The 26,602-nt window shown below is 44.0% G+C and overlaps 1 protein-coding gene across 3 annotated transcripts in view; it reads left to right on the top strand.

Annotated features, from left to right (window-relative positions):
• ALDH18A1 (aldehyde dehydrogenase 18 family member A1) overlaps positions 1–26,397 on the top strand; it is a 56,181-nt gene extending 29,784 nt beyond the window's left edge. For 2 of the 3 annotated variants that reach the window (XM_068548262.1, XM_068548260.1), the window contains 13 exons: positions 1,934–2,092; positions 2,511–2,601; positions 6,175–6,299; positions 7,057–7,201; positions 7,886–7,959; positions 9,160–9,253; positions 11,734–11,954; positions 14,591–14,728; positions 17,148–17,343; positions 17,450–17,571; positions 19,575–19,761; positions 20,784–20,879; positions 25,365–26,397. In XM_068548262.1, coding sequence (XP_068404363.1) covers positions 1,934–2,092; positions 2,511–2,601; positions 6,175–6,299; positions 7,057–7,201; positions 7,886–7,959; positions 9,160–9,253; positions 11,734–11,954; positions 14,591–14,728; positions 17,148–17,343; positions 17,450–17,571; positions 19,575–19,761; positions 20,784–20,879; positions 25,365–25,546 — 1,830 coding nt within the window. In that variant the 3' untranslated portion in view covers positions 25,547–26,397. The remainder of the gene's footprint in view (positions 1–1,933; positions 2,093–2,510; positions 2,602–6,174; positions 6,300–7,056; positions 7,202–7,885; positions 7,960–9,159; positions 9,254–11,733; positions 11,955–14,590; positions 14,729–17,147; positions 17,344–17,449; positions 17,572–19,574; positions 19,762–20,783; positions 20,880–25,364) is intronic. The other variant, XM_068548261.1, reaches the window with a different exon arrangement.
• The last annotated feature ends 205 nt before the right edge of the window (positions 26,398–26,602 follow it).

Genomic DNA, 26,602 nt, shown 5'->3' with positions numbered 1-26,602 from the left:
TTTGTCTCCTTTTATTATCAGCTCTTTTTTCCTCCATAGTGCAATGACAGTTTTAGTCTTTAATTTTTTTTAAAGTGCATGGAGCCAGGTGAGGAAACTTAGATCCAGGAACTATGCTTTTGTTTTGTTTTTTCCCAGGTATGATACTTCTTGAGGTTTTTTGTTCGTTTGTTTGTTTTAGTGAAAGTGTCATTAAAAATACTGTACATCAGCCGTTGTTTTTATTAATATTGATGTAAAAAAGCTCTGTGCCCTCCAGTTTCCAGCAAGCCTTCATCCAGGGGCCCCTTCACTCCCACACCTTTGCCTTCCCCATGATCTGATCTGTAAGAAATCTTTACCCTTTGCACCTTATCCTGTGGTTCCTTGTTTTTCTTTAGTAATCTTGTTTTGAAGACCATTATCAGGGGCTTTTGAAAATCTCCCATAAGTTGTTTGTCAGATTAAAGACTTAAACAAGGACAACAGCTATTTTTAATTCATAGAAATGAAACTTATGTGCATCCTAACAGATTGCCCTTCTCCAAGCACATACTTTTCTCTCTGGTCTCTTGTCTCCCTTGTCTTGTTTGTTAAACTGTTGGAGCCACAAGTGTTTTCACTGGACCTTTATACCTCCTGCTTGCCTCTCCTACACACACGTGTTTACTTTTATTGTTTGACCTTCCACCACCAGAACCAGGATCTATATATTCACCTTTGTCCCAGGCCTTTTTCCTACAGGGCTAAACTTTCTGAAAAGACATTCATGATCTAACCCATTCCATCTTCCCCAAATCATCAACATTTTTATTCTCCATCCCAACAGCTAGTACAGGGCCTGGCATTTCAGAGGTACTCAATAACTTTTTTATCAAATGAGTGAGCAAATTATTTCCCTTGGTGATGTTATCATTTTGTCTTCTTCGCTCACATTTTCCATATCATTAAGGCTGCTGTCATCTTCTCAGTTACCATAGCCAGACCCTAGTTCAGGGCTTAACCATTCCCACTTGGACTGTTTCAGTATCTTCCAAGAATTCTTGGCCATCTGCCTCCAGCCTTTTCCTACTTCAGCGCTGCCCTACATCGCAAGAACCCTCTTCCATGAACATTGCAGGGACTTCATTGAAACATTTATTCCCGAGCTTCGGGGTTTGTTACCATTTTGTTTCTTGCTATCGCCCCCCCTTTATCTTTCTCTCCTGCTTGTATGCATCCCATCCCCTGAACGAAGTTATGTCAGCCCTGCTTTCAGTTTGTGACTAAAGACTCACCTCCGTAAACCTCTCAGACTCATCCCACTTGACCGTGTCTTTGCTGACTCCGGCAGTGGTCGGCCACAGAGCAGAAACAGGGACAACATGGCCCTATTCCATGTGGTTTAATACATTTTCCAGGCAGAGTAACCATTCATTCACTCACTCACCACGTGTTTCAGCACCTACTATGTATGGCCAGACTTTGGATCAGATGCTGGGATACAAAGAGATTTTAGAAATTTATGGCAGTCATTACTCCCTCCAGTATCCCTCTAAAGTAGATACATTCATTTTCTTAATTTTGTAAATGGACGAGATTTCATAGCTCTCTGAGGATTAAAGTACTTTTGCAAGAAGTCTTAAGCATCCTAAAATAAATCTTCCAGGTGATTCTAACTTTTTTCCAATCTCCAAAAGAATTGGATGAGTCTCCAAAGATGTGTGTTCCATTCTGAACTGTACAGGCTCCAAGAAACCTAAAGTTTAACTCCTCTACTCTTAGCATCCTTTGGATGCTGTTCCTCGGAAGTTCATCATTTTCCTGTCTCCTGCGTTTTCAATCTCTTTAACCCTTTTATTTTTATTTATTTTTTTTTAACATCTTTTTCGGAGTATAATTGCTTTACAATGGTGTGTTAGTTTCTGCTTTATAACAAAGTGAATCAGCTATACATATACATACATCCCCATAGATTTTGGTGACCAATTTGGATTTCCACGATGAGCAGAAGCGCCGGAACCTCAATGGGACACTTCATGAGCTCCTCCGGATGAACATCGTCCCCATTGTCAACACAAACGATGCTGTTGTGCCCCCAGCAGAGCCCAATAGTGATCTCCAGGGGGTAAATGTGGGTAAAGTATTACCGAGGGTTGAGCATGCTGTAGACACTAATGCCACGCTGTGCTGCATGTACTAACACCGGACATTGGGCATAAACAAGATGGAGAAATGGGGAGAGAAGCTGGCATCCTGGAGCAGTGTCTGCATAAGCTCTTCTGAAGACAGGGGCTTTCGTTCAACTGGGTGAGGCGCAATAGTGATTTAAGGTGGTGCTGTGAGCATGGCTTGTGTATGTCAGTGGATAGAAGCGTGCATACTTGGAAAGGGGGTTGCCAGTAGGCATGGTGTTTTGCAAACTGAAAGGCTTGTAAGAGCTGTCATGCACATACTCAGGGTTGTTAATTTTTCCTGCCAGAGCCTAGCTGAGTACTTCCATGAACTTCTTTTTGAACTGCAAAGCTCATGACTTTTTACCTGCATTTTAGGTTATTAGTGTTAAAGATAACGATAGCCTGGCTGCCCGTCTGGCTGTGGAAATGAAGACTGACCTCTTAATCGTTCTTTCAGATGTAGAAGGTAAAAAGTAATGCCTTTTCTTTTTATCCAGTCTTTGTTTTAAATACTGTATGTGTGAGCACATGAGTTCCCCTCTTTGTCTGAATGCTTCTGATCTTTTTAACTAGGGACCATTATTTTCTGAGCCATATGGTCCAAAAACGGTTTTATGATTCAAAAGAAGGTGGGGGTGGTCTGGGAGATGAAGTTTGAATGCTGAAATGTTGTTATTTCCAGGCACTTTAATTTTGTTTTTTATAACTGCTTTATGGAGATACAATTCACATAGCATATAATTCACCTATTTAAAATTTATATTTCAGTGATTTTTAGTATATTCATACAGTTGTTCAACCCTCACCACAATTTAGAACGTTTTTTATCACCCCATCAAGAAACCCATACCCATTAGCAATCATTCCTCACTTCCCCTGAAACTCTCCAGCCCATGGCAACCTCTAATCTACCTTCTGTCTCTGTTGATTTGCTTGTTCTAGACATTTTATATAAATGTGATCATACAGTATGTGATCCTTTGTGACTGGCTTTTTTCACTTAATGTTTTCAAGGTTTATTGATATAGCACATATTAGTACTTCATTTATTTTTGTTGCCAAATAATATTCCACTATATAGATATACTACGTTTTATTTACCTACTCATCAGCTGATAGACCTTTAAGCTATTGTGACTAATGCTTCTGTGAACATTTGTGCACAAGTATTGGTGTGAAGATGCTTTTTATTTTACTTAGGAGTAGAATTGCTGGGTCATATGTTTAGCCTTTTGAAGAAATACCAGCCTGGTTTCCAAAGTAACTGCGCCATTCTACATTTTCCCAGCAGTGTATGAGGGTTCTAGTTTCTCCACATCCTCACCAACACTTCCCTCTTGGTATCTGCCTTTTTGATTATAGCCATCCTAATGGGTGTGAAGTGATACCTCATTGGGGTCTTGATCACTTTTAGTTTTTAATGTAAATCACAAGACACATTATTTTAAATTGGAGCCACTGCAGAAAATCCAGGCTGTATGGCCACTGTGTTCTTCTGTGTTACTCTTTTCCTCTCTGCTTTCCACTACTTCGTGGAGGGGCCCCTCTTGGCTCCAACTTGGCTCTCCATTCACTCTTCTTACTTTCTTAAGCTGTTCCTGTTTTACATTTTGACCCATAGATATGGTAGATGTGTCTAAAATAGGCCAAACCTACAGGATCCCAAAAGTCCCCCATTACATTCCCACGAAGTCAGAAGAACCTATTTAGTTCCCTACCCACACCCATGGCAGGACTTGTTCCCCAGTTTACGCTTCAGCAGCATAAGTGAAGGGCAGGGGGCTGCCTGGTGGAGGCAGGGGCAGGTACCAGTGCTGTGATCTGTCTTCTGCACACGTGGAGGGTCAGAGATATCATACTTACGGATCAGTATCTTTACCTGTATGCAGTCTTGGTACCGTGTTTATTCACTATAAATTTGAAGTCTCAGTATAGGAACAACTAAGCTGGGGTAAGAGTAAGCCACTCTGGAGAACAAGGCATTTTGGTTAGTCACAAGATTTTTTTTCAGCTTCTGATGTGTAATACTGTGCTAGGTGCTTTATAAATGTCAATTTATTCACCCTTGTAGCAACCCTGCAAAGTAGGTAGGTTAGCCTATTATTCAGATGAAGAAATTAAAAATTGAGTTCACATTAGTTAAATGGTTTATTCAAAGTCACATAGCTAGTACTTGGCAGAGGCTGGTTTCGAATCTAAATCTTTTCAGTTTAAAAATATACACTCTTCTCTCCTGTACTGCCTAGCAAGGCAAAGGATATGAGTTTGAGAGATCAATATATAAAATGCAACTTGAACTAGACTCTAGTAAACCTTAGTTTTAATGCAGCCTCAAACACCAGAACTGGTCATTGGCAGGCTTGTGCTTTTAACTCTGATTAGTTATCCACTGAATATTGATTTTTAGAACAATATCCGAATTTTAAATATGCTTTTGGTGGGTTTGAGAGCTTCTATAAGGAAGAAGAGGAGGAGGCAGAATATCAGAATGCTAGGAACTCCTAGGCGTCTCTGGGGGTTTGCCTTAGAATTGTCAGGTACTACTCATGATCTCACAGCATAGTGCCTTCTGAGAAGAACCCAGCAGAAGACCCTGGGAACTGTGGGGTGCTGGGTTGAGGCGGATAGGGGTTGTGAGAGGTTATTTCTCTCTCCCTGTAATTGCTGCTCGTGGTTTGCACTACTTTGTTGTGCACTGGACACTGATGTCCTCACTGCTCTGATTCACTTACTCTCCTAGAGAGGATGCACATGGCACCGTTGTGTTAAAGATTTGGAATAGGGCTTCCCTGGTGGCGCAGTGGTTAAGAATCCGCCTGCCAATGCAGGGGACACGGGTTCGAGCCCTGGCCTGGGAAGATCCCACATGCCACAGAGCAGCTAAGCCAGTGTGCCACAACTACTGAGCCTGAGCTCTAGAGCCCGCAAGCCACAACTACTGAGCCCACGTGCCACAACTACTGAAGCCTGCGCGCCTAGAGCCCGTGCTCCGCAACAAGAGAAGGCACGACAGTGAGAAGCCCGTGCACTGCAACGAAGAGTAGCCCCCGTTCACTGCAACTAGAGAAACCTCGTGCACAGCGACGAAGACCCAACACAGCCAAAAATTAATTAATTAATTAATTTTAAAAAAAAAGATTTGGAACGGTGGAGCACAGGGGTATAGTTTAGCACAGGAAAAGCAGTAACTTAAAAACCAAAAGCATCACTGCCCAAAATGTCCTTCAGCCAGTTCCTGACCACTAGCAGTTCCTCCCTGTCTGTGTCCCCCTCAGACCTTGACATGACTCCATTTTCTCAGGCCCTCTTTTCCCCTTCTAAGGCTCAGACACATTCTTTTCCGAAGTGAAATTGTGAGGATTTTTAATCTCGGACGGTATGCATGTAACATTTTGTGTACCTCTTATTTTATGTCACGCTACTCAGTTATAAAGAGGACATAGGCTTTGTGGTGACATATCCAGACTGAAAGCCAAGAGTCATGTGCTCTTCTGCTGACTCAGCCTAACCTTCAGAAAGGCTTACCCATAGTGTGGGGAGTATAATGTGACTGTTTCAAAGGGTACGGTGAGAGTTAATGAGGACCTGTTTCATATGTCATGCCCTTGGAAAGAGTCACATTAAACAGTATACAGCTGCTGCACTGTTTGTGCAAAAGCCACTCATCTTTTTCAGTTGCATCCTTAAGGTTCAGCATCATAGTAGAAATGGCAAAGGTGAGGATAGCTTCCCTGTAGACTGTGGGCAGGGCCAGTAAATTCTGCGCCAGGGATATGGCCGTGCTCTGATGCTGACAAACATTCATTTATCAGGCAAAGTTATCAAAGTATGTAAGGTGCGTCCTCCCGGAGCTGGTTTTCAGTGTGGGTAGGCTCTACGAAACCTTGACCTCTTTTCTTGTTCGAGCTGGTGGAATAGCAGAATTCATCTGGATGAGTCGAGTACAGAGTAGTTACAGTTGGCAGGTCCCTGTGGAGGTCTGTCTTGGGGGATGCTCACTTCTGTTAAACAGCATTACTGACTCTTGTCCACTTTTTAGGCCTCTTTGACAGCCCCCCAGGGTCAGATGATGCAAAGCTCATTGATATATTTTATCCCGGTGATCAGCAGTCCGTGACATTCGGAACCAAGTCCAGAGTGGGAATGGGTGGCATGGAAGCCAAGGTAAGAATCTGGTGCCTTTATTGCCTGTAACAATTTAAAAACCAAACTGTATTTTATCCTTCTTACTTTTGTAATTGAGGGCTGATGCACATACACACTTAAAGATACACATATCTAAATACAGGTTTAATGCATATTGTGTACGTATATTTAGTCATGTCTTTCTATGTACTTTTATTAATATATTAAGTGTGTGTTCATATTATAACCTCCTCAAGGGCAGGGTCTATATTTTTTCATAATTCATAAATCCTCTAAGTGTTAATATTAGAGCTCAAATATTCCTTGATGAAACCTTTAAAAAATTCTTCTCTCCCATTAATTGTTCTAAGAAGTTATACCCTTTAGGTACAGAATCACACGTAGCAATGGCAGAGATGAGGACAAGAACCACAGGTACAAAAGCTCAGAGTACTCATGATCAGATTCCCGTCAAGCAGCAAACTGGGCACTGCAAGCTGGCACAATAAGTCAAATGTAGAAGTTATGCGTCCCAGTACTAGAGAGTCTTAGAGAACACGCTGAGCACAAGGGGCAGATTGGTTCATCTTTAGACAACACATGCCAGGGTTGGGTTGGGAAGAGTGCATGGGCTGAGCGTGTCTTGAGAGCTTCTGAGCTGTGCAGAACCTTCCTACAGGTAATTAAATTGCTCAGTATCACATTGTATTTTCTATGTTTTTGCATGTTTAAAGTGCAGGGGCCTAGACCCTACAAAGGTCTGAATCTCATCCATGGATCTAACTTCTCCCATTAGGTGAAAGCAGCCCTCTGGGCTTTGCAAGGTGGTACTTCTGTGGTCATTGCCAATGGGACCCACCCGAAGGTGTCCGGGCATGTCATCACAGACATCGTGGAGGGAAAGAAAGTTGGCACCTTCTTTTCTGAAGTAAAGCCTGCAGGTAAGTAGTTCTTCATAGAGTCCCATGGTCTGTGGATGACTGCTAGTAACTCCATGGCCTAGATGGGGCTGAAGACTGAGCTCTCCCTCTGGGGGGAGAGCTTACAAAATTCATGTGCTAACATTATGAAATATGGTATAGTTTCGAACACTGCTTGCAAAATTGGATTCTACTTTGTTTTTGTAGAACTTATCTAACCTGCCTAACTAGGCCTCCTGTTCTCACTAAAATCACTAAGTTAAAGAATATAAGCATCCATTTTCTCAAGAAACATTTGCTAGGCCCATGCTGGATACCAGATACTAATGAACACTAGAGATACAAAGATGCATAAGAAATAGTATGTGCTCTCTCAGGTGTTCACAAAGATAGCACTGCCATATAATCTACATTCAGAAATGCAAACACATAAGAAAATGTAAGCCAAAGTGGAATTGAGAAGAACTCTAGAAGACATAAACCATATTGTCTGCACCAAAAGTACAGACAGGTTCTTGTGTTTCTGCCTGAGTTAATCTGGTACGCTCTTCTGCCAGTTTATTGGTCAGAGTGATCTCTGGGTGTGAAACAAGCATGCCGAGACCCTAAGCGTGTGCTCTGTGCCTGCAAGGAGCCCATGCACGTGTGGGATAGTGAGGGGGCAGTGAGCTGACCGTGAGCTGGTGTTTGCAAATGTTCTTGCAGGCCCTACCGTGGAGCAGCAGGGAGAAATGGCTCGATCAGGAGGAAGGTTGTTGGCCACTTTGGAACCTGAGCAGGTAATAACCCTAGCTGATAGTTTTGTTAGTTTTCAGAGTGAGTCATAACTGTGAGGTTTAGTGCACAGTCAAGCTTGCTGTTTCCCCCTTTATTCCTCGAGTCCCGTAGAGTTAGAGCTGAGTTAGAACCCTGATTCAGATTTGTTCTGCCTTTTTTCTTTTTCTAAATTTCATTTTCCCTTTTGTTTTCTATAGGCTGAAGCCTAAGGTAGCTTTGCATCACTATGATGTTTTGATCAAAAGTATCATGAAAATCATGAGACCAGAGAGGCTCCCAAATCCTGCCACATACTGGGCAGGGAAATGTAGGAAAGCAACTTTTCCCACTTCATCCAAATCACCAAGATTACCTAGAAGATGGAAGTCCCAGAGCCTGCTCCGTATCATAGCCCTGCCCTGTCCACAGTGACTCAGTCAGTTGAAGTAGCAGACACGATGAAGTGTGAGAAGGTCAGGTGGAAGCAGGGTGCTGGCTTCCCAAGGGTTGTGGTGTTAAGGCTGGATTTGAAAGTGATGTGTATAGGTTTCTTCTGGGGAGTACTTTGGCCTGAGAAGGGGGAAGAAAATTTAAAATAACTACAAGTAGGAAAAGGAAAGCCCAGGAGAACCCTAGCTTCTCTCTCTATTGAATCACTTCTTTTACTCCTTTAGTAATCACTACTCTGATTTGCCATGTTTCCTCATCTAGGTGGGTAAGGATTGGGGTCTCCTCCAGCATCCAGGACTGGGTTTTTCCCCTTTGACTGAATTCATTTTTAATAAATAATTGTAGAAAAAGAAGAGCTAGATGCAAAAACTTACCTGGGAAATCAGCTTTACAGCTGGTGCTATTAAATAGGTGAGATGTGTATGTCATGCTGATTCAAAGTGCTGGCACCTGTCTCATGGACAAACTGAATAATTCATCACGCCCTCTCCCCCACCACAAGGCTGTGGTTTGCTAATCATCATGATCAAGAGTGGTAAAAGAGGAAGAAAAGTGAGAAGAAATGGGGAGGTTAGTAGTGAGAGAGGAAGGAAAAATGAGGGGAGCAGTGGTGGGAAACGAATGAGTGAACTAAGGAGGTTTCAGTCGTTGATGACTGGGATTTAGGAGCAAGGCCTGGCACACTCAGAAGAGTAAGTTTAAAAGTGTGGTGTGCGTTCTTTATGGGGTAACATGTTTGCTTATTTGTTTCAATGTTTTACCTTTTTTCCTAGAGAGCAGAGATTATCCATCATCTGGCTGATCTGCTGACGGACCAGCGAGATGAGATCCTGTTAGCCAACAAAAAAGACTTGGAGGAGGCAGAAGGTAAAGACCAGGCAACTTAGTTATAGAGAGATTTATTTTGGGTTTTATTCTTTGTTTTACTAATAATTCTTATATTATAGTCTGCCTAAAGTCAAGAAGGTTATGGAAGAAATTACATACTGTATACATCATTTTTATTGAGGGTTGGTGGCTGGTGTTCGTTGGGAGTTTTCAAAGTACACGTACTACCTCCACCCCTTTTCTCAGGTGTTCCATACAACGCCTACCCACCTCCCACCCACTGAGGGGCTTTTTCCTTCCATTCCCCACAGTCACAAGCCATGGCTACTGTGGCAATTTCAAGACAAAAAAGAAAAAGATTGAGGACCTCACTATTTTAGACACTAAGCTAATAGCAGCTAACATTTACTGAGGCCTTTCTGTGTTTCTGGGCATTATGCTAAGGGATTAACAGGCAGGATCTGATTTTCTCTTTAGAACATGGTACCTATAAGGTAGCTACTATTTATTATCCCTATTTTACAGAGGAGAAAACTAAAGCGGAGAGAAGTTGTTACATGCCTAAAACCATACAGCCAGTGGCAGATCTGGGAACGAAACCCAGATGGACAGTGCATATAAAATAGTTGTGGAAATAGTTTGTGCAACCTGTGTTGAAAGATAGCTTATCTCCTAGTTCCTTAATCAGCCTGTAGTCTGCCATCCAGAAATGCCCTTGAGGTGCTAATGGTAGCGTAAGTGAGATGGCTGAACTCGCATTGAAGATAGCTAAATATGTGGAGTCAGGTAGGCCCTCATCTTTCTCTCCTTTTCTTAATTCTCTGTCTTTTCCACCCTAAAATAATGGGGGTTGATTTTACGGGATTTTTAATTTCCTTTTCTCGTGAGTAAATGTGCCTCAAATTGAACATCCAAATTAGTGGTGTTCCCTTTAAAGAAACCTTGCAGGGCTCATCAACATTATTTTCATTCCTTAAAACGTTTTTGAGCCATGACTTTGGAACTTTCTTTAGACTTTACATCTGGTCTTTTGAATTTTTGCAGTATTGGAAAGCCATAAAAAATTTAAATAAATGGAAGAAATCTTTATTGGCATCTTATCCAATTCTTTAAGTTAGAAGAATTAAGACCCACAGAGGTTAAAGCTGCTGCTCAAGGTCACACACCTAGTTGTTGGTAGAACTCTGACTTCTGATCCCAGTTATCTCTCTTTGGAAATCCTCAAGGACACACATGGCTTAAGAACAAAGTCTCAGGTATACGCGAGCATGGTAATCACCTTTGAGTCTGTGAGCCCGTTTCAGGAAATTTATCCCTAAGAAAAGATTGCAAGAGGAAAAAATAGCTCTGTATATAAAGTTTCTTAGAGCAGGACTATTTATACCATTGAAAACTGGAAACAACCTGAGTGTCTAATAACATAGGTACAGTCATGTAAATTGAAGTGTATCAACTCAATAGAATATTTAGTAGTAATTAAAATAATTTTGGCAACATGGAAAATGTACGTGCATGATGAGGTGAAAAACTAGAGTATAATATTTAATATGCACTACAATTAAAACGATTTTTACTGCATGGGGAGAAGTGAAGAAAATTAATTAAATTGATGTAATTGGTTGATAAAATTATGGTTTCATTTTTTTTCTTAATATAAGGTTGGCTCCTCCCCTCCAAAGTAGAAGTCTTTTTATAATTTTGTCTTGGTGGTTGTGACTATAAAAAAGAAGGGGAAATTTTTCATAATATCATTCAACATTAACCGTAGTAATGATTTGTGATACGTGACTGCAAATGGTTTTCCTGAGTATGTGTGTCTTTGTGTGTGTGGAGAGAGAGATAATCACACTGTGCATGCTGTTATATGCAAATTTAAAGAAAATTCTCTACATGAACTTACCATAATTCTATTTAAGTTTTTATTTCAAAAGAAAACATCTTTATTACTTCTGCTTATAAAAATAATTCACTCATTATAAAAAATTAAAATAACGCAGAAAGATAGGCAGAGATCATCACTGTTCTTGATGCTTTCCGACATCTCTCTGCACATGAATATGCAATGTGTGATGACTAGGGTGATGTCATACATGCTGTTTTATAGTTTGCCTTTTTCACAAACTACATCCTGGACAGCTTTCCATATCAGTAAATATAGATATTTATTTATAGTAACTGCATTGTAGCCCATTGGCTGAATCTATAGGTAGAATCCAGTTTCCCACTATAATAAAAATGCTGTGATAAGTATCCTCACTACATGCAGGTTTGCTGATGCAAATGATAAATTTCTGGAACTGAAATTGCTGGCACCAAGGGTGTGGGTGTCCACAACTTTACATGATGATGTATACTGCCCAACTGCTCCTCCTAGAAAAGCTGTGTAAATGACATGTCCTTGTCTACCTGAGACCCCCTGAGTTCCATGTCTGTCCCTAAAACAGTGCCATGTGTTCAGGAAAACAGCCATAGCCCGCCCAGGTCTACTGCTTCATCATGTGCTCTTCACACCTCTTCAGGGAGACTCGCAGCTCCTCTGCTGAAACGTTTGAGCCTCTCCACGTCTAAATTGAACAGCCTGGCTATCGGTCTGCGGCAGATCGCAGCCTCCTCACAGGACAGCGTGGGGCGGGTTTTGCGCCGGACCCGAATTGCCAAAGACTTGGAGCTCGAACAAGTGACTGTCCCAATTGGAGTTCTACTAGTCATCTTTGAATCTCGCCCTGACTGTCTACCCCAGGTATGTGACTAATGCCTGCCATTAGGTTGGGGAATTGGAGGAAGAGCTTCTTTTCAGGACTCAGATAAATCTCCCGAAGATATCTTTCTTTTCTTTCCTTTCCTCCCTCCCACCCTCCCTCCCTCCCTCCCTCCCTCCCTTCCTTCCTTCCTTCCTTCCCCCAGAGGTAATTTTTTAGACTTTATTCTCAGGTTGTGCTTAAGGCAATTTGTGTTTCTGATTTTTCTGGTAATTCTAAAAAAGGTAATTCATGTGTCCATTTTACAGTTGAAGAAACCGAAGCTTATAGAAGTTAGTTTTCCTGTGACATTTGTAAGCATGGAGCTGGGCCTTGAGCCCAGATGAATCTCCCATGCCATGACACGGGAGTACATTTCCAAAAACCTTAGGACTTCCCTGGTGGTCCAGTGGTTAAGACTCTGTGCTTCCACTGCAGTGTGTGCGGGTTCAGTCCCTGGTCGGGGAACTAAGATCCCACATGCCGTGCATTGCGGCCAGAAGCAAAAACAAAAACTTAGCTCACTGGAGCACTTTATTCCCTGGCCACAGAGTCCCTGCTAACCTACTGCAGGCTCATTTATCTAATAGCTGGTTTTGCCCATGTGAAAAAGACCCATTTATTATCAGTGTCGCAGATGGCTTCCTGTAGGTACATCTCTTAGGAAGAAGAACTTTCAGTAGTTAATGGAAACTAGCATGTGACCCCCTTTAAGAAATCTGACAAATCACAGGCTAATTGAGGCAAAACCATGTGGCAGAGGTTTTGCCAAGTGGCCATGCTCTGAAGTATAAGGTGGTATTAGAGGGTGGTCTTGCTCATTGCCCTAAATTCTCTCCCAGAAATCTGGAACCACTTCCCCACTGGACTGTCCAGTAGGATGATACCAGCTTTTTCTTTGCACTAGCTCCAAAGTCTCACAGAGAGATTCTATTTAAAAACAAACAAAAGGGACTTCCCTGGTGACGCAGTGGTTAAGAATCCGCCTGCCAATGCAGGGGACACGGGTTGAATCCCTGGTCTGGGAAGATCCCACATGCCACGGAGCAGCCTAAGCCCATGCGCCACAACTACTGAGCCTGCGCTCTAGAGCCTGCAAGCCACAACTACTGAGCCCACGTGCCACAACTACTGAAGCCCACGTGCCTAGAGCTCGGGCTCTGCAACAAGAGAAGACACTGCAATGAGAAACCTGCACACCGCACGAAGAGTAGCCCCCGCTCGCTGCAGCTAGAGAAAACCAGCGGGCAGCAACGAAGACCCAGCACAGCCAGCCAGCCATAAATAACTAACTAAATAACTAACTAAATAAATAAAAATTAAAAATTAATTAATTAAAAAATAAATAAAAATAAATTATAAATAAATAATAAAAAATTTAAAAATAAAAACATTAAATAAATAAAACAAAAAAACCAGTACCTTTTTACCCTAGGGCATAGGTGTCCATGGGAGTCCCACATGCTCTGTGGAGGCTATTCCCTGACATGACCTAAAACCAGCTGGTCCACCAAGGGACTCCCATACCATTGGGGTCTGTCCTCAGCCCCTTTCTGGCTGCATATCTGTCTCACAGAGAACCCCCAGAGATAACTGCAGAACTCCCATCAGCTGGTAGAAGTGGGTCCTAAGTCTCTCTATAGGCCGTGTCCATGAAGTTTTCTCTACTACGTTTTATCCATACTAGCGAATACTTCATGAGGGAAAGGTTTCCTCTTCAGCCAGTTACAGCTGAGGTTCCTCACATGGCATCACAGAATCCATGAATCCTAAAAGTTATATGTAGAATGCTGTGTGTTTGTGCATTTATCTGGGAAAAGTTGACATAATTTTTGTAAGGGGTTCATGAGCAACAAAAACAAAAAAGGATTAAGAACCATTAATCTGGAGATTAACGTGTTCAAGCAAGTTTTTTAAAGTTTCTTTTGATACATTACAAAAACGGGAAGATTTTCATTCATCCTGAGAGCATTCAGAAAGTTCAGCTTCAGGCCTTGGATGCTCAGGCGAGTGTCATTAGCTCTTGGCTCTAAGAGGGTAACTAACCCTCTTCCTGGATGGCCTGCTTCTTCCTCCCAGCAGCCTCTGCCGCAGCTGTCCAGGGGCTGGCAGCTCTAGTCCTCTCCAGGGTCTCAGCACAGCCGTTAGAGCTCTCGGAACAATGGCAGGGCCAGGGTAGGATGTGGCCAGAGATGCCGCCCAGCCTGAGTCAGGTGGAACAACACCTGAGTCAGGAGGCCGCTGAGCACCTGTCCTCCACCGTGGCCAGAGAGGGGAGTGCCCATGTGACCCTGGGCACTCAACTCAGGTTACAGTGTAATGGTGCTAAGGAAGCTGTACAGTATAGTTCCTAAGATCCGGGGCTTTGGCTCTGGAGTCAAGGCCCCCAGCTCTGCCGCTTATAAGCTGTGTGACCTTGGGGAGTCACCAACTTCTCTGTGCTTCAGTGTCCTTATGTGTAAAGCAGAGGGTAAAACAGGTACTTAATTCACTGGAATGTTGTGAAGATTAAACACGGTAGGCCTTACAAAGTGATTAACAGTGCGTGGCACAGGAAATGTGCTCAGCGAGTGCTAATGTTACCATTACTTTTACTGCTTTTTCCCTTTGGTTCATTGCTCTCCTCTTTGATCTGCAGGTGGCAGCCTTGGCTATCGCAAGTGGTAATGGCTTGTTACTCAAAGGAGGGAAGGAGGCCTCACACAGCAACCGGATTCTTCACCTCCTGACCCAGGAGGCCCTCTCCATCCATGGAGTCAAGGAGGCTGTACAGCTGGTAGGTCCCTGGGAATGAGCCAGGTCAGGCCCAGAGGGGCCAGGTCAGGTCTCTGGGTGTTTGAAGCAAAGCTTAGGCCACATAAGGCCGAGCCAGTATAGGCAGGTTTGATTGGAGGAGCAGCAGGTCCAGTGTGCCTGTGACATGAGACAGTGGCAGGGCTGCCTTGACCCAGATGGGTCTTGAGTGGCTCAGGAAGGTCCCTCTCATACAGCTGTGTCCTGGTACCGCTGATTTACAAGAATGCCTGTTAGCCCTTCATTCTTAAGGTCACAGGCAGCAGGAATACCAGACCCAGACTGTGAGTGAGGCCTGGGTTCTGCTCACTGGCAGTGATTTAGGCCAAGTCAGACAGATACATTTTATGAAGGTTTCTCAGAAACGGTCATGCAGCTTGTAAGTATGAGGTCATGCTGTTAACACTATTATTATTATGGTCATTATTTTAACCATTGTGTCACTCTCCTCAACCGTCCAGTGGAGGTTTTGAAGTACTAGATAGTTTGAGTACCTACTGTGGGCAAGGCACTTGCATCCATTATCCCATTTAATCCTCACAACAACCCTGTGAGAAAAATTATTAGGTCCATTTTATAGATGGAAGAAAAATAAGCTCATTGGTAAAATAACTTAGCCAGAATCACCCAGAGTTTAGATTTGGACCTAGGCTGACTCCAGATCCTTCTCTTTTTCCCTTGAGGCCCACTCACTCCAACATTCCAGGATTCTGTTGGCTGCTAGGAGGGTGTCTACAAACCTGTCTCGTTACATGCTCCCTGACAAGAAGCTGGGTTATTCTTACAGCGACGTAGTGGGTAGAAAGAGCACAGGCTGTAGGGGTTCAGATCCCAGCTGCTCCATACCCTAGTTTAATTCTACAGATTTCCTCCTTCTCCTCCTTCTTATTGATGTATAACATACATAAAGTACCCTAATCACATGTGAACAGCTCTGTAATTGTGTCCGCGTATATACACGCATATAACCACCCCCCGCATCAACATACAGACTATTTCCCATACCCCGAAGTCTCCCTTGTGCCCTTCCCCATCAGCAGGCCTCACCCCACCACCAGGAAACAACTCTCTTTTTACTTTCTTCACATTCAATTTCTTTTGCCTATTCTTGAACTTCATATAAGTGAAATAATACAAAACGCACTCTTTTATCTGTATTTCTTTTGTTCAGGTATTTCTTTCTCATGTCCATGAGATTCATCCTCACTGTTGCATCTAGCAGTACTTTTCCCTTTCTTATTGCTGTGTAGTATTCCATTTATATGCATGTACTACAGCTTATCCTTTCTTCTGTTGATGAACATTTGGCTTGTTTCTGGTTTGGTGCAATGCAGATTAAAGTTGCCATGAACCTTCTTGTACATGTATATTTGTACTTCTCTTACGAGTAACATGTCCATATGGGGGAAAATTAAAAATCAAGAGGAAGGAAAAAATGCCCATAATCTCAGAGTTCTAACACAAGCACTTTAGTCACTCCAGCCAGCATCCCAGGGTAGAGGTTGTCAGCAGAAGTCGTGGAGAACCGTGACTCCCTAGCAAGAGCAACATGTCATCAGGCTGTGATTAGAGAGCCAACGGAGCAGCCAGTTCCTTTTGTGATCTTCATAGCCTGGCATACTCTGTACCTCCTCGAACTTCCAGAGATAGCACGTTGTACCTCTTCTAGCATCTTAAAAGTGTCTGTCCTGTGTTATGGCTAGTCATAGGGTAGTCCTGTCTTCCCTACCAGACTCTGAGTTCTTTGAGGGCAGGGACCCTGTCCTGCATGTTCTGTAATGCAGAGCACAGGACCTAATGTGTAGAGTTTGATAAGCATTTGCTGGATTCCCATGATCAGGAACTTAATCTTGTTTTTGTTTTTAATATTTATTTATTTGTTTTCCTTGTGGTTTTTTTTGGCTGTGTCGTGTCTTAGTTGTGGCACATGGGATCTTTGTTGAGACATGTGGGATCTTTTCATTATGGCGCGCGGTCTGCTCGGGTTTCTCTCTAGTTGCAGCACGCGGGCTTCTCTCTAGTTGTGCCGTGCAGGTTTTCTCTCTGTAGTTGTGGCACGTGGGCTCCAGGGGACGTGAGCTCTGTAGTTTGTGGCACACGGGCTCTCTTGTTGAAGTGCGCGAGCTCAGTAGTTGGGGCACATGGGCTTGGTTGCCCCGCGTCAGGTGGGATCTTAGTTCCCCGACCAGGGATCAAACCCACATCCCCTGCATTGGAAGGCAGATTCTTTACCACTGGACCACCAGGGATGTTCCTTAATCTTGTTTTTGGAATAAGTTTTCAGAGCATCAAACTTAGTTCTCAGGAGATACAGACATTTATCCGTGAAAGGGTTGCTGCTACTTCCATATTTTGTGTGGTCAGAAGATGTCATCTTTATCCTTTATTCTCTGCCTTTTCAGGTGAATACCAGAGAGGAAGTGGAAGATCTTTGCCGCCTAGACAAAATGATAGATCTAATCATTCCACGCGGCTCCTCTCAGCTGGTCAGAAACATCCAGAAAGCTGCTAAGGGCATTCCAGTGATGGGGCACAGTGAAGGCATCTGCCACATGTACGTGGATTCAGAGGCCAGTGTCGACAAGGTCACCAGACTAGGTGAGCTCAGTGGTGGTCCCCTGTTTTATGCGGGCAAAATATTTGTCATGTCCTCGGTGGCTCTGGATCATGTTAATAGAAACAACTTTTTGTCCTCCTCTTTCAGTTAGAGACTCTAAATGCGAATATCCAGCCGCCTGTAATGCTTTAGAGACTCTGTTAATCCACCGAGATCTGCTGAGAACGCCATTATTTGACCAGATCATTGACATGCTGAGAGTGGAACAGGTAGGACAAGTCCATCACTTCCTGTCTTCCCTCCCGAGATTTAGAAGCCTGTGGGATCAGACTGGGAGCAGCTGCCATACCATTTAAGGAAATGTGAGAAGCAATATTTTTGAGCATCTGCCATATACAAAGTTCTGTGCTGAGTACACAGTGAGTAAGACATGCCTTTGCCTCTGACAGTCTAGTGGATGGAAGAAACCCATACACAAATAGCTTCATTCCAAAGTGGTGTGTGTTCAGTGTTAAGAGTGTTCAAAGATAAAGCAGGTCACATGGCAGCCCACTGAATGGACTCTTTCCTGCCACCTCTTATTCAGGCGGCATAAAGTTTATGTTTCTGAACACACATTCTTGTTTGGATTTGATTTGAAAAGATTGTGCAGAAATGTTTTCAAACCAAAAATTTATATATAGCCGCTCCTCCACAGATGTCTTCAGTTACCAATATTAATGTGCTTATTAATGCAGTGATATTTGGGAGTGAGCAGTTTGTATAATGTCCTCTCTGGATTATTTTCTTACCATGTCATTAAGATTATAAACCACCAGTGCCAGTAAGTTTTGAATATAAATGTATGCTCCATCCTAAATTCCTGATTGCAAGAAAGATAGATGTTCTCCAGGTGAAACTGGACCATCTTAAATTTTCTGTCAGGATGCATTTTAAGCTTTAATATCTGATGTCAGAATTATGTAAACTAGCACAGCAGTAGAGAAAGTGACTGCTGGTCTTGGTTGCTTTGACCCTGAGCATGTGTCTCTTCCCTTCCATCCTTTTGCTGGAAAGGAAGACTTCAGTCAGCTTATAAATGTGGCATGGTCCCAGTTTGGAAAATGAAAATAAATGTACCCCACAAATTATAAGGGAGTTAGATCACATGATCACTTATGTTTGGGGCCTGACCTTCCACTAGTGGCCTGTTTGAGTGCTGACGTATATGCCAGGCACCACACTGGCCTGGACTGGACAGGACGAAAGCTCTCCTGTATCCAGGAATAAAACCCCCAGTTCTGATTCAGACAAACCCACAATATCCTCAGTCATCCTCAGCGTTGCCTTGAAATTCCTCGAGTCAGAATGAGCCGGTGTGTGTACTTCAGCACCCTGTAGTGCAGGAAGTACACCAGAGGACGACTTGCACATGGGTGGGGTTCCATCCCCTGGGGAACATGGTTGGACCCCAGGCCTGGAGGAAGTGTGGTCCCAGATAGGAAACCATTCAGGGCCTTGGGAGCAACAAGGACATGACAAATGTGGCTTGTTGTGACTTGAGCCAAGTCAAGAGCTTGGCCCTAAAGAATCAAGGCGTGAACGCTGCCCTGGGAAGGTCTCGGAGAACAAGGCCTGAGTGGGATCACACTGTGACTGGGGTCCCCAGTGACCAGCCTCAGCGTCCTTAACTTCCTCCAGCCAGAAGCAGGATTAGCCCCAGAATCTGAACCTGAGCTGAACCTGGAAATGGGGCCAGACTGACAAAGTCAGAAATCTAACGACTAACCACAGTTTGAAGTGGTTTCCAACCAAGTAATGTTTTCCTCTAAAGCACGCCTAGGACTTCTCCAGGGCAGAGGGAGTAGAAGTGTGTTTGTGGCATCTCGCTCTTTCCATCTGAGTCCAATGCCTAAGTCCCACAGGCTGGGAATGGGATTTTTCTAGTCACGTGTTCGTTTTAGTAAAATACCAGCAGTCAAGGGCTTATGTCAATAGCCCATTAAATGCCTTGCACATTCTTCACGTTCAGAGGCTTCCTGCTTAAGTCCCTGCTCCAGTTTTACTGGGGGCCCATTGCTGACAGGTGGCCGTCAGCATTTCCCAAAGCAGAGCATCCTGGAGGGTGGAAGGCTGCCTCTAAAAGGAAGCAGGGACTAGTTTAGTTTCCAGGCCACAGGAGCCCCGGACTCATCATCTTCGGGCTCATCTTGCTGTTGGATCCCAGAGGGAGGAGTGTGCGTTGCCTCTCTCTGCTGTGTTTATGTTGTTGCCCCGACTTCCTGTGTCCCAGGTGAAGATTCACGCAGGCCCCAAGTTCGCCTCCTATCTGACCTTCAGCCCCTCCGAAGTGAAGTCCCTCCGAACTGAGTATGGGGACCTGGAACTGTGCATTGAAGTGGTGGACAGCGTGCAGGAGGCCATCGACCACATCCACAAGTACGGCAGCTCCCACACGGACGTCATCGTCACAGAGAATGGTAAGTGTGCAGGGGCTGCAGCACACGGGGTCTGCGTTTTCTGCCCTGATCTCCAAGCTGACCCTGCTTCTCCCAGCCCCTCTTAGCCTGCAGGAGAACGTAATCTCAGTGGACTGATAACAGTGCCTGGCGTGGGCGGCACTTGCTGGTTTGCTGAGTGCTTTTACATCTGTTATCTCGCTGTGTTGTCACAGTGGCCCCGAGGGGAGAGGCAGGGAAGAGATGATTCGCTCCACTTTAAACATGGCTCACTCTGTGTCAAGAGGCGGTACCATTTAATCCATGCAGCAGTCTTTCCAGGTTGCTGGAATAAACCCATTGTACAGCTGAGGAAATCAAGGCTCAGGAGGTTAAGCACAGAACCAACTAGTTTAGGGCAAAACCAACTCTCCACAGTCACTCACTCCCTCCACAGGTGAGCCTGGGTGTCAGGCATGGAGGCCCGATGGTAAAGGATGCCAGCATGGCCCCCTCAGGGAACTTCCAGTCAGTTTACTGGGGAATCGCAGCACCACCAGTGAAAACAGTTAATACTTGAGCACTTGCCATCTGCTAGGCTCTGGGATGAGTGCTCCATGGCTGTCGGTTCATTTTACCCTCTCTGCAAGCCTGGGAGCTGCGTAATATTGTCAGTCCTCATTGTACTCAGGCACAGAGCGGTTCAGAAGCCTGTCCACAGTCACCCAGCTGGTGGGTGTGGAGTTTGAGCTGAGACTTTGGCATTTGACTCAGAGCCTATAAACAGATAGTATAAACAAGCCATTGCAGCACTGAGGGTACGTCTGCAGGGAGATCTGGATTCCAACCCAGTCTTTCCCAGGTACCTACTCCTTCAACAACAGGACTGATGAAGCTGGTTTGCTTTCTTTCTGTTTTAGATTTTTCACAAGTCTGCATGTTTAATATGTGGGGAAGCACCTCAGGGGCCTGGGCCCTGCCCCAGTCAGGCCCTGTTGAGTGGCTGGAAGCAGGGATGTTCTCCCTGGGCCATCCTAACTCAGTTTCTCCCCTTTATGCTGCAGAGAAGACAGCAGAGTTCTTCCTCCAGCACGTGGATAGTGCCTGTGTGTTCTGGAACGCCAGCACTCGCTTCTCTGATGGCTACCGCTTCGGACTGGGTAAGAAAGAGTCTGGTCGGCGAGAAAGGAGTCCCTTGTGAATCACTGTGTGGCCCCAAGGAGCATGGTGAGGGTGGAGGAGACACCTGGCCCTTACAGTCACGTGCATGATCAAGATGATGCAGACATGCCGAGGGAAGGTTGGTTTATGAGAGAGAATGATAACAGCTACCATGAACTGGTAGAAGTCCTGTGTTCTAGGCATTTCACATGCTAAGAAGGTAGGTACTTGTATTTCCTTTTTCATAGATGAGGATACTGAGATTCAAAGAAATGAAGTAACTTGCCCAAAGTCATGCAGCTGGTGTTCAGACCCAGACTTCCGTGAGTCCAGAGCCTGGACTCTGCCACGTACAGCAGACCACAGTGTGTCTGCATGCATGGATTATGACAGGTGTGCATGCCAAGGTCCCGTGAGAGCACTGCCGCTGTAGACTTACTCCTTCAGAGGGACACAGACAGGTTGCCTCAGAGCTAGGAATCCACCCTGAGGACAGGACAAAAGAAGGTGTTAGTACCTATGCTGGGCTGAAGTATGAGAATCAGAAACAAACAGGTAAGCCCAGAGGTGCAAGGTTGACCTCTAAAGCAGACTTCGAAATAAAAAGCTTCAGAAAGACACCCTCCCCGCTTCCATCATTAGTAATAAATTCTCCATCCCCCAGTAGTATAAGGAGTTCTCAGACAGTCGCTGGTTTTCAGGGGTACCATTTTACAAAGCTCCAATAAGGCATTTATGGCACATCTGAGAATTATTTCAACTACTTAAAACATTTTAATCCCTCTGAACGTTTGAATAGAGAACTGCCTAGAGAAATAGTTCTCACTGAATTGTTAAAGGGTACTAAAGGGAATTTTGCTCAGTTATTCTTAGTCATTGGACTCTTTATTTTTATTTCCCTGTTTGTTTTGTTGAGGTTTGATTTAATTATCACATCACTTGCACTGATCTTTGTAATCCATGTGTTTTGTTTTTTTTTTAATCAGTCATCAATTTTATACACATCAGTGTATACATGTCAATCCCAATCGCCCAATTCAGCACACCACCATCCCCACCCCACCGCGGTTTTCCCCCCTTGGTGTCCATACATTTGTTGTCTGCATCGGTGTCTCAACTTCTGCCCTGCAAACCGGTTCATCTGTACCATTTTTCTAGGTTTCACATACATGCGTTAATATACGATATTTCTTTTTCTCTTTCTGACTTACTTCACTCTGTATGACAGTCTCTAGATCCATCCACGTCTCAACAAATGACTCAATTTCGTTCCTTTTTATGGCTGAGTAATATTCCATTGTATATATGTACCACAGCTTCTTTATCCATTCGTCTGTCAATGGGCATTTAGGTTGCTTCTATGACCTGGCTATTATAAATAGTGCTGCAATGGACATTGGGGTCCATGTGTCTTTTTGAATTACAGTTTTCTCTGGGTATAGGCCCAGTAGTGGGATTGCTAGATCATATGGTAATTCTATTTTTAGTTTTTTAAGGAACCTCCATATTGTTCTCCATAGTGGCTGTATCAATTTACATTCCCACCAACAGTGCAAGAGGGTTCCCTTTTCTCCACACCCTCTCCAGCATTTGTTGTTTGTAGATTTTCTGATGATGCCCATTCTAACTGGTGTGAGGTGATACCTCATGGTAGTTTTGATTTGCATTTCTCTAATAATTAGTGATGTTGAGCAGCTTTTCATGTGCTTCTTGGCCATCTGTATGTCTTCTTTGGAGAAGTGTCTATTTAGGTCTTCTGCCCATTTTTTGATTGGATTGTTTGTTTTGCTAATACTGAGCTGCATGAGCTGTTTATATATTTTGGAGATTAATCCTTTGTCCGTTGATTCATTTGCAAATATTTTCTCCCATTCTGAGGGTTGTCTTTTCGTCTTGTTTGTAGTTTCCTTTGCTTTGCAAAAGCTTTTAAGTTTCATTAGGTCCCATTTGTATATTTTTGTTTTTATTTCCATTACTCCAGGAGGTGGATCAAAAAAGATCTTGCTGTGATTTATGTCAAAGAGTGTTCTTCCTCTGTTTTCCTTTAAGAGTTTTATAGTGTCTGGTCTTACATTTAGGTCTCGAATCCATTTTGAGTTTATTTTTGTGTATGGTGTTAGGGAGTGTTATAATTTCCTTCTTTTACGTGTAGCTGTCCAGTTTTCCCAGCACCACTTATTGAAAAGACTGCCTTTTCTCCACTGTATATCCTTGCCTCCTTTGTCATAGATTAGTTGACCATAGGTGCGTGGATTTATCTCTGAGCTTTCTATCCTGTTCCATTGATCTGTATTTCTGTTTTTGTGCCAGTACCATATTGTCTTGATTACTGTAGCTTTGTAGTATAGTCTGAAGTCAGGGAGTCTGATTCCTCCAGCTCCGTTTTTTACCCTCAAGACTGCTTTGGCTATTCAGGGTCTTTTGTGTCTCCATACAAATTTTAAGATGATTTGCTCTAGTTCCGTAAAAAATGCCATTGGTAATTTGATAGGGATTGCATTGAATCTGTAGATTGCTTTGGGTAGTATAGTCATTTTCACAATATTGATTCTTCCAATACAAGAACATGGTATATCTCTCCATCTGTTGGTATCATCTTTAATTTCTTTCATCAGTGTCTTATAGTTTTCTGCATACAGGTCTTTTGTCTCCCTAGGTAGGTTTATTCCTAGGTATTTTATTCTTTTTGTTGCAATGGTAAATGGAAGTATTTCCATAATTTCTCTTTCAGATTTTTCATCATTAGTGTATAGGAATGCAAGAGATTTCTGTGCATTAATTTTGTATCCTGCAACTTTACCAAATTCATTGATTAGCTCTAGTAGTTTTCTGGTGGCATTTTTAGGATTCTCTATGTATAGTATCATGTCATCTGCAAACAGTGACAGCTTTACTTCTTCTTTTCCGATTTGGATTCCTTTTATTTGTTTTTCTTCTCTGATTGCTGTGGCTAAAACTTCCAAAACTATGTTGAATAGTAGTGGTGAGAGTGGACAACCTTGTCTTGTTCCTGATCTTAGTGGAAATGGTTTCCGTTTTTCACCATTGAGGACAGTGTTGGCTGTGGGTTTGTCATATATGGCCTTTATTATGTTGAGGAAAGTTCCCTCTATGCCTACTTTCTGGAGGGTTTTTATCGTAAATGGGTATTGAATTTTGTTGAAGAAGCAATAGCACACTTGTAAAGGCTGAGGTGCCCAGCTTTCAAGTGAAAGTCCAAGATGGGGGAGGAGCAAAGACCACTCCATTGTCTTTCCATCAGCCGCTCAGAGCAAAAGCTCAGACTCTGGTTGGGTTAAATTCCTGTGAAATGCATGAATAACAGTAACAGATAATATTTATTGAGCGTTTACTATATTTCCGGCACCGTGCTAAGTGCATCACATGCATTATCTCACTTAGTTCTACATAATGGATTCTATTATTTTCTTCCTTTTCCAAAGGAAAAAACTGAAGCAAGAGATGGTTAGGTAACCTGCCCAAAGTCATGTGGTCTCTACGCTATTAACCCAGAATTTGAAGCCAGTGGTCACCATCTCCTTGCCAACCACTGCCCCAGGCACCTCTGCATTCGGGTCCTTGCTTGGTCCTCTCTGCCTGCAGCGGCTCTCCACTGCTGTCCCCTGGCCGGCTCCTTCTCATTCAGGTTTCAGCCAAAGGCACCTTCTCGGGGAGGCTCCCACTGACCACCCTATCCAGGGTGCTGCCGCCCTGCCACACAGTCTCTGTGCCAGCACCCTTCACTGCACCCCATCACCACATGGAATTATTTGTTGAACTGTTCTTTGGCTGCCTTGACCACAAGAATACAAGCTCCATGAATTGCATCAGTTGTTCACCACTTCATCCCCGGGTCCCAGCCCAGTGCCTGCTCAGTGAGGTGGTGATGAGCAAAGGAGCCCTGCCTCAACTGCACACGGTGCAGAACACCAAGCCAGACCCGGGAGGAGCCCCGGTGCCCCGCGTCTGAGGCGGGAGCAGGAGGGAGGAAAAGGAAAAGTACTCTTTGGTGTAGTCAGCAGCCATCTCATGAGCACCTAGGAGCTAGGCGTTCTAGGGAATACCTAGAACATGTCCCTTACCATCTAGGGTTTAAAGGATACTCGGGGAGATAAAACCTCTATACACTGTCGTACACCTGAAACAATACCCAAATGTCAGATGATGGTACGCAATCCAGGCACAAGACAGATATCGGAGACAGCACTTGTAGTATTGTCAAAATGGATTGGGTATAAAATACAAAAGAGAGGCCCACGGTCAGGCCCCTTCTTCTTTTATTAAAGAAGGGGTCTGACCGTGACTCACAGCAAGCAGAGAACATGTTTATGGGGACAGTGGGCGTCAGGCTAGCCCAGGGAGGATGGGTCAGGAGAGGGCAGAGAGGGGGCGCCAAGTGAGGAAGAAGGAAGAGACGTGGGCCTGGCGGGCGGTCCGGAAGCAGAGGCTGGGAAAGCCACATCCTCATCCGTGCTTTTCCACAGGAGCTGAAGTGGGGATCAGTACATCTCGAATCCACGCCCGGGGACCAGTGGGACTGGAGGGGCTGCTTACTACCAAGTGGCTGCTGCGAGGCCAGGACCACGTGGTCTCAGACTTCTCCGAGCATGGAAGTTTAAAGTACCTTCACGAGAGCCTCCCTATTCCTCAGAGAAACACCAACTGAAAGCATTCAGAGGAGAGCCGGGCAAGTTCCAAGCGGTCTTCACAGTTAAACTCATCTTAAGCCTCTCGGGGGGTGAACCAGGTCTTGTCTCCCACCTCCTGGAAGGGCCTGCCTGTTGGAAAGTGCCCCTCAGCGTTGATGGGCCATGTGGCAACAGCAGCCTGGGCGAAGGACTCGCATTCCAGCTCACCCTTTTCTTTCTTTCCTTCTAAGTTAGCAAATAATCGCTCTGGTTAGGGATTTTGCTTAATTGCTAGAGGGGGACTTTGCCTCACATAGTGCAGTTCCCTTCCATGATAGAAACAGAAAGGTGCGGTTTCCCCACGTAAAAGGCAATGGAAAAATCATGGTCGCTTTTTACCTTTTATCACCTCAATGAGGTAGAGTCTCCCTTGGCATGTGGTTGTTATGAGAGCCAGTCGTACCTGATAAGTCTCCACATTTCATTTCTTTCACACTCTTAGTCGTCTTCAAAAAGGAAAGATTTGGAATTTAGAGAGAGGCAGCTCTTTTTAGCATTCTCATTAGAAACAATCACAAAAATGGACTGCATCATTTCCACTAGGAAGACTGACCTTTTGTATTTATTTGTGGAGTAAATATAAATAAGCATTCCAGATGCTGTAAGCCTCTGGATCCAGGAGCTCGGCACTACCTGTGACATGGTTGGAACCTGGAGCTGCAGACAGGAGGTACAACTTTCAGGATGAAGGACCTACAGCCATTGTGCTTGAAATTTTTATATGAATTATTTTGTCATCCTATCCTCTCCCTCCAAAACAGAAATTAGAGGATTATTTTAATACTTTGGATTCTTGCCCCCTTTTTGAGAAATAAAGTTCTTATCAGAAGCCTGTGTGCATGATTTACGCTTTCTCCATCACTTGTTGTTACCCTCTTCCCTCCCTTGTGGCCCTCACACTCTGCTGTTACGCAGTCTCTTCTCTGGAAGTTGGTTGGGGACAGAGGCCGTCTGCCTCAACAGTGTCAGTGGAAGCAGCACAGGCGGATCCCCACGGGAGGGACTCAGGCTGAGAGAGAGGAAAGGAAAACATG

Source organism: Eschrichtius robustus, chromosome 7 (assembly GCF_028021215.1).
Source record: "Eschrichtius robustus isolate mEscRob2 chromosome 7, mEscRob2.pri, whole genome shotgun sequence".
Taxonomy (NCBI): domain Eukaryota; kingdom Metazoa; phylum Chordata; class Mammalia; order Artiodactyla; family Eschrichtiidae; genus Eschrichtius; species Eschrichtius robustus.
Note: the sequence above shows the minus strand (reverse complement) of the source record. Positions and strands in the feature narration are given on the sequence as shown.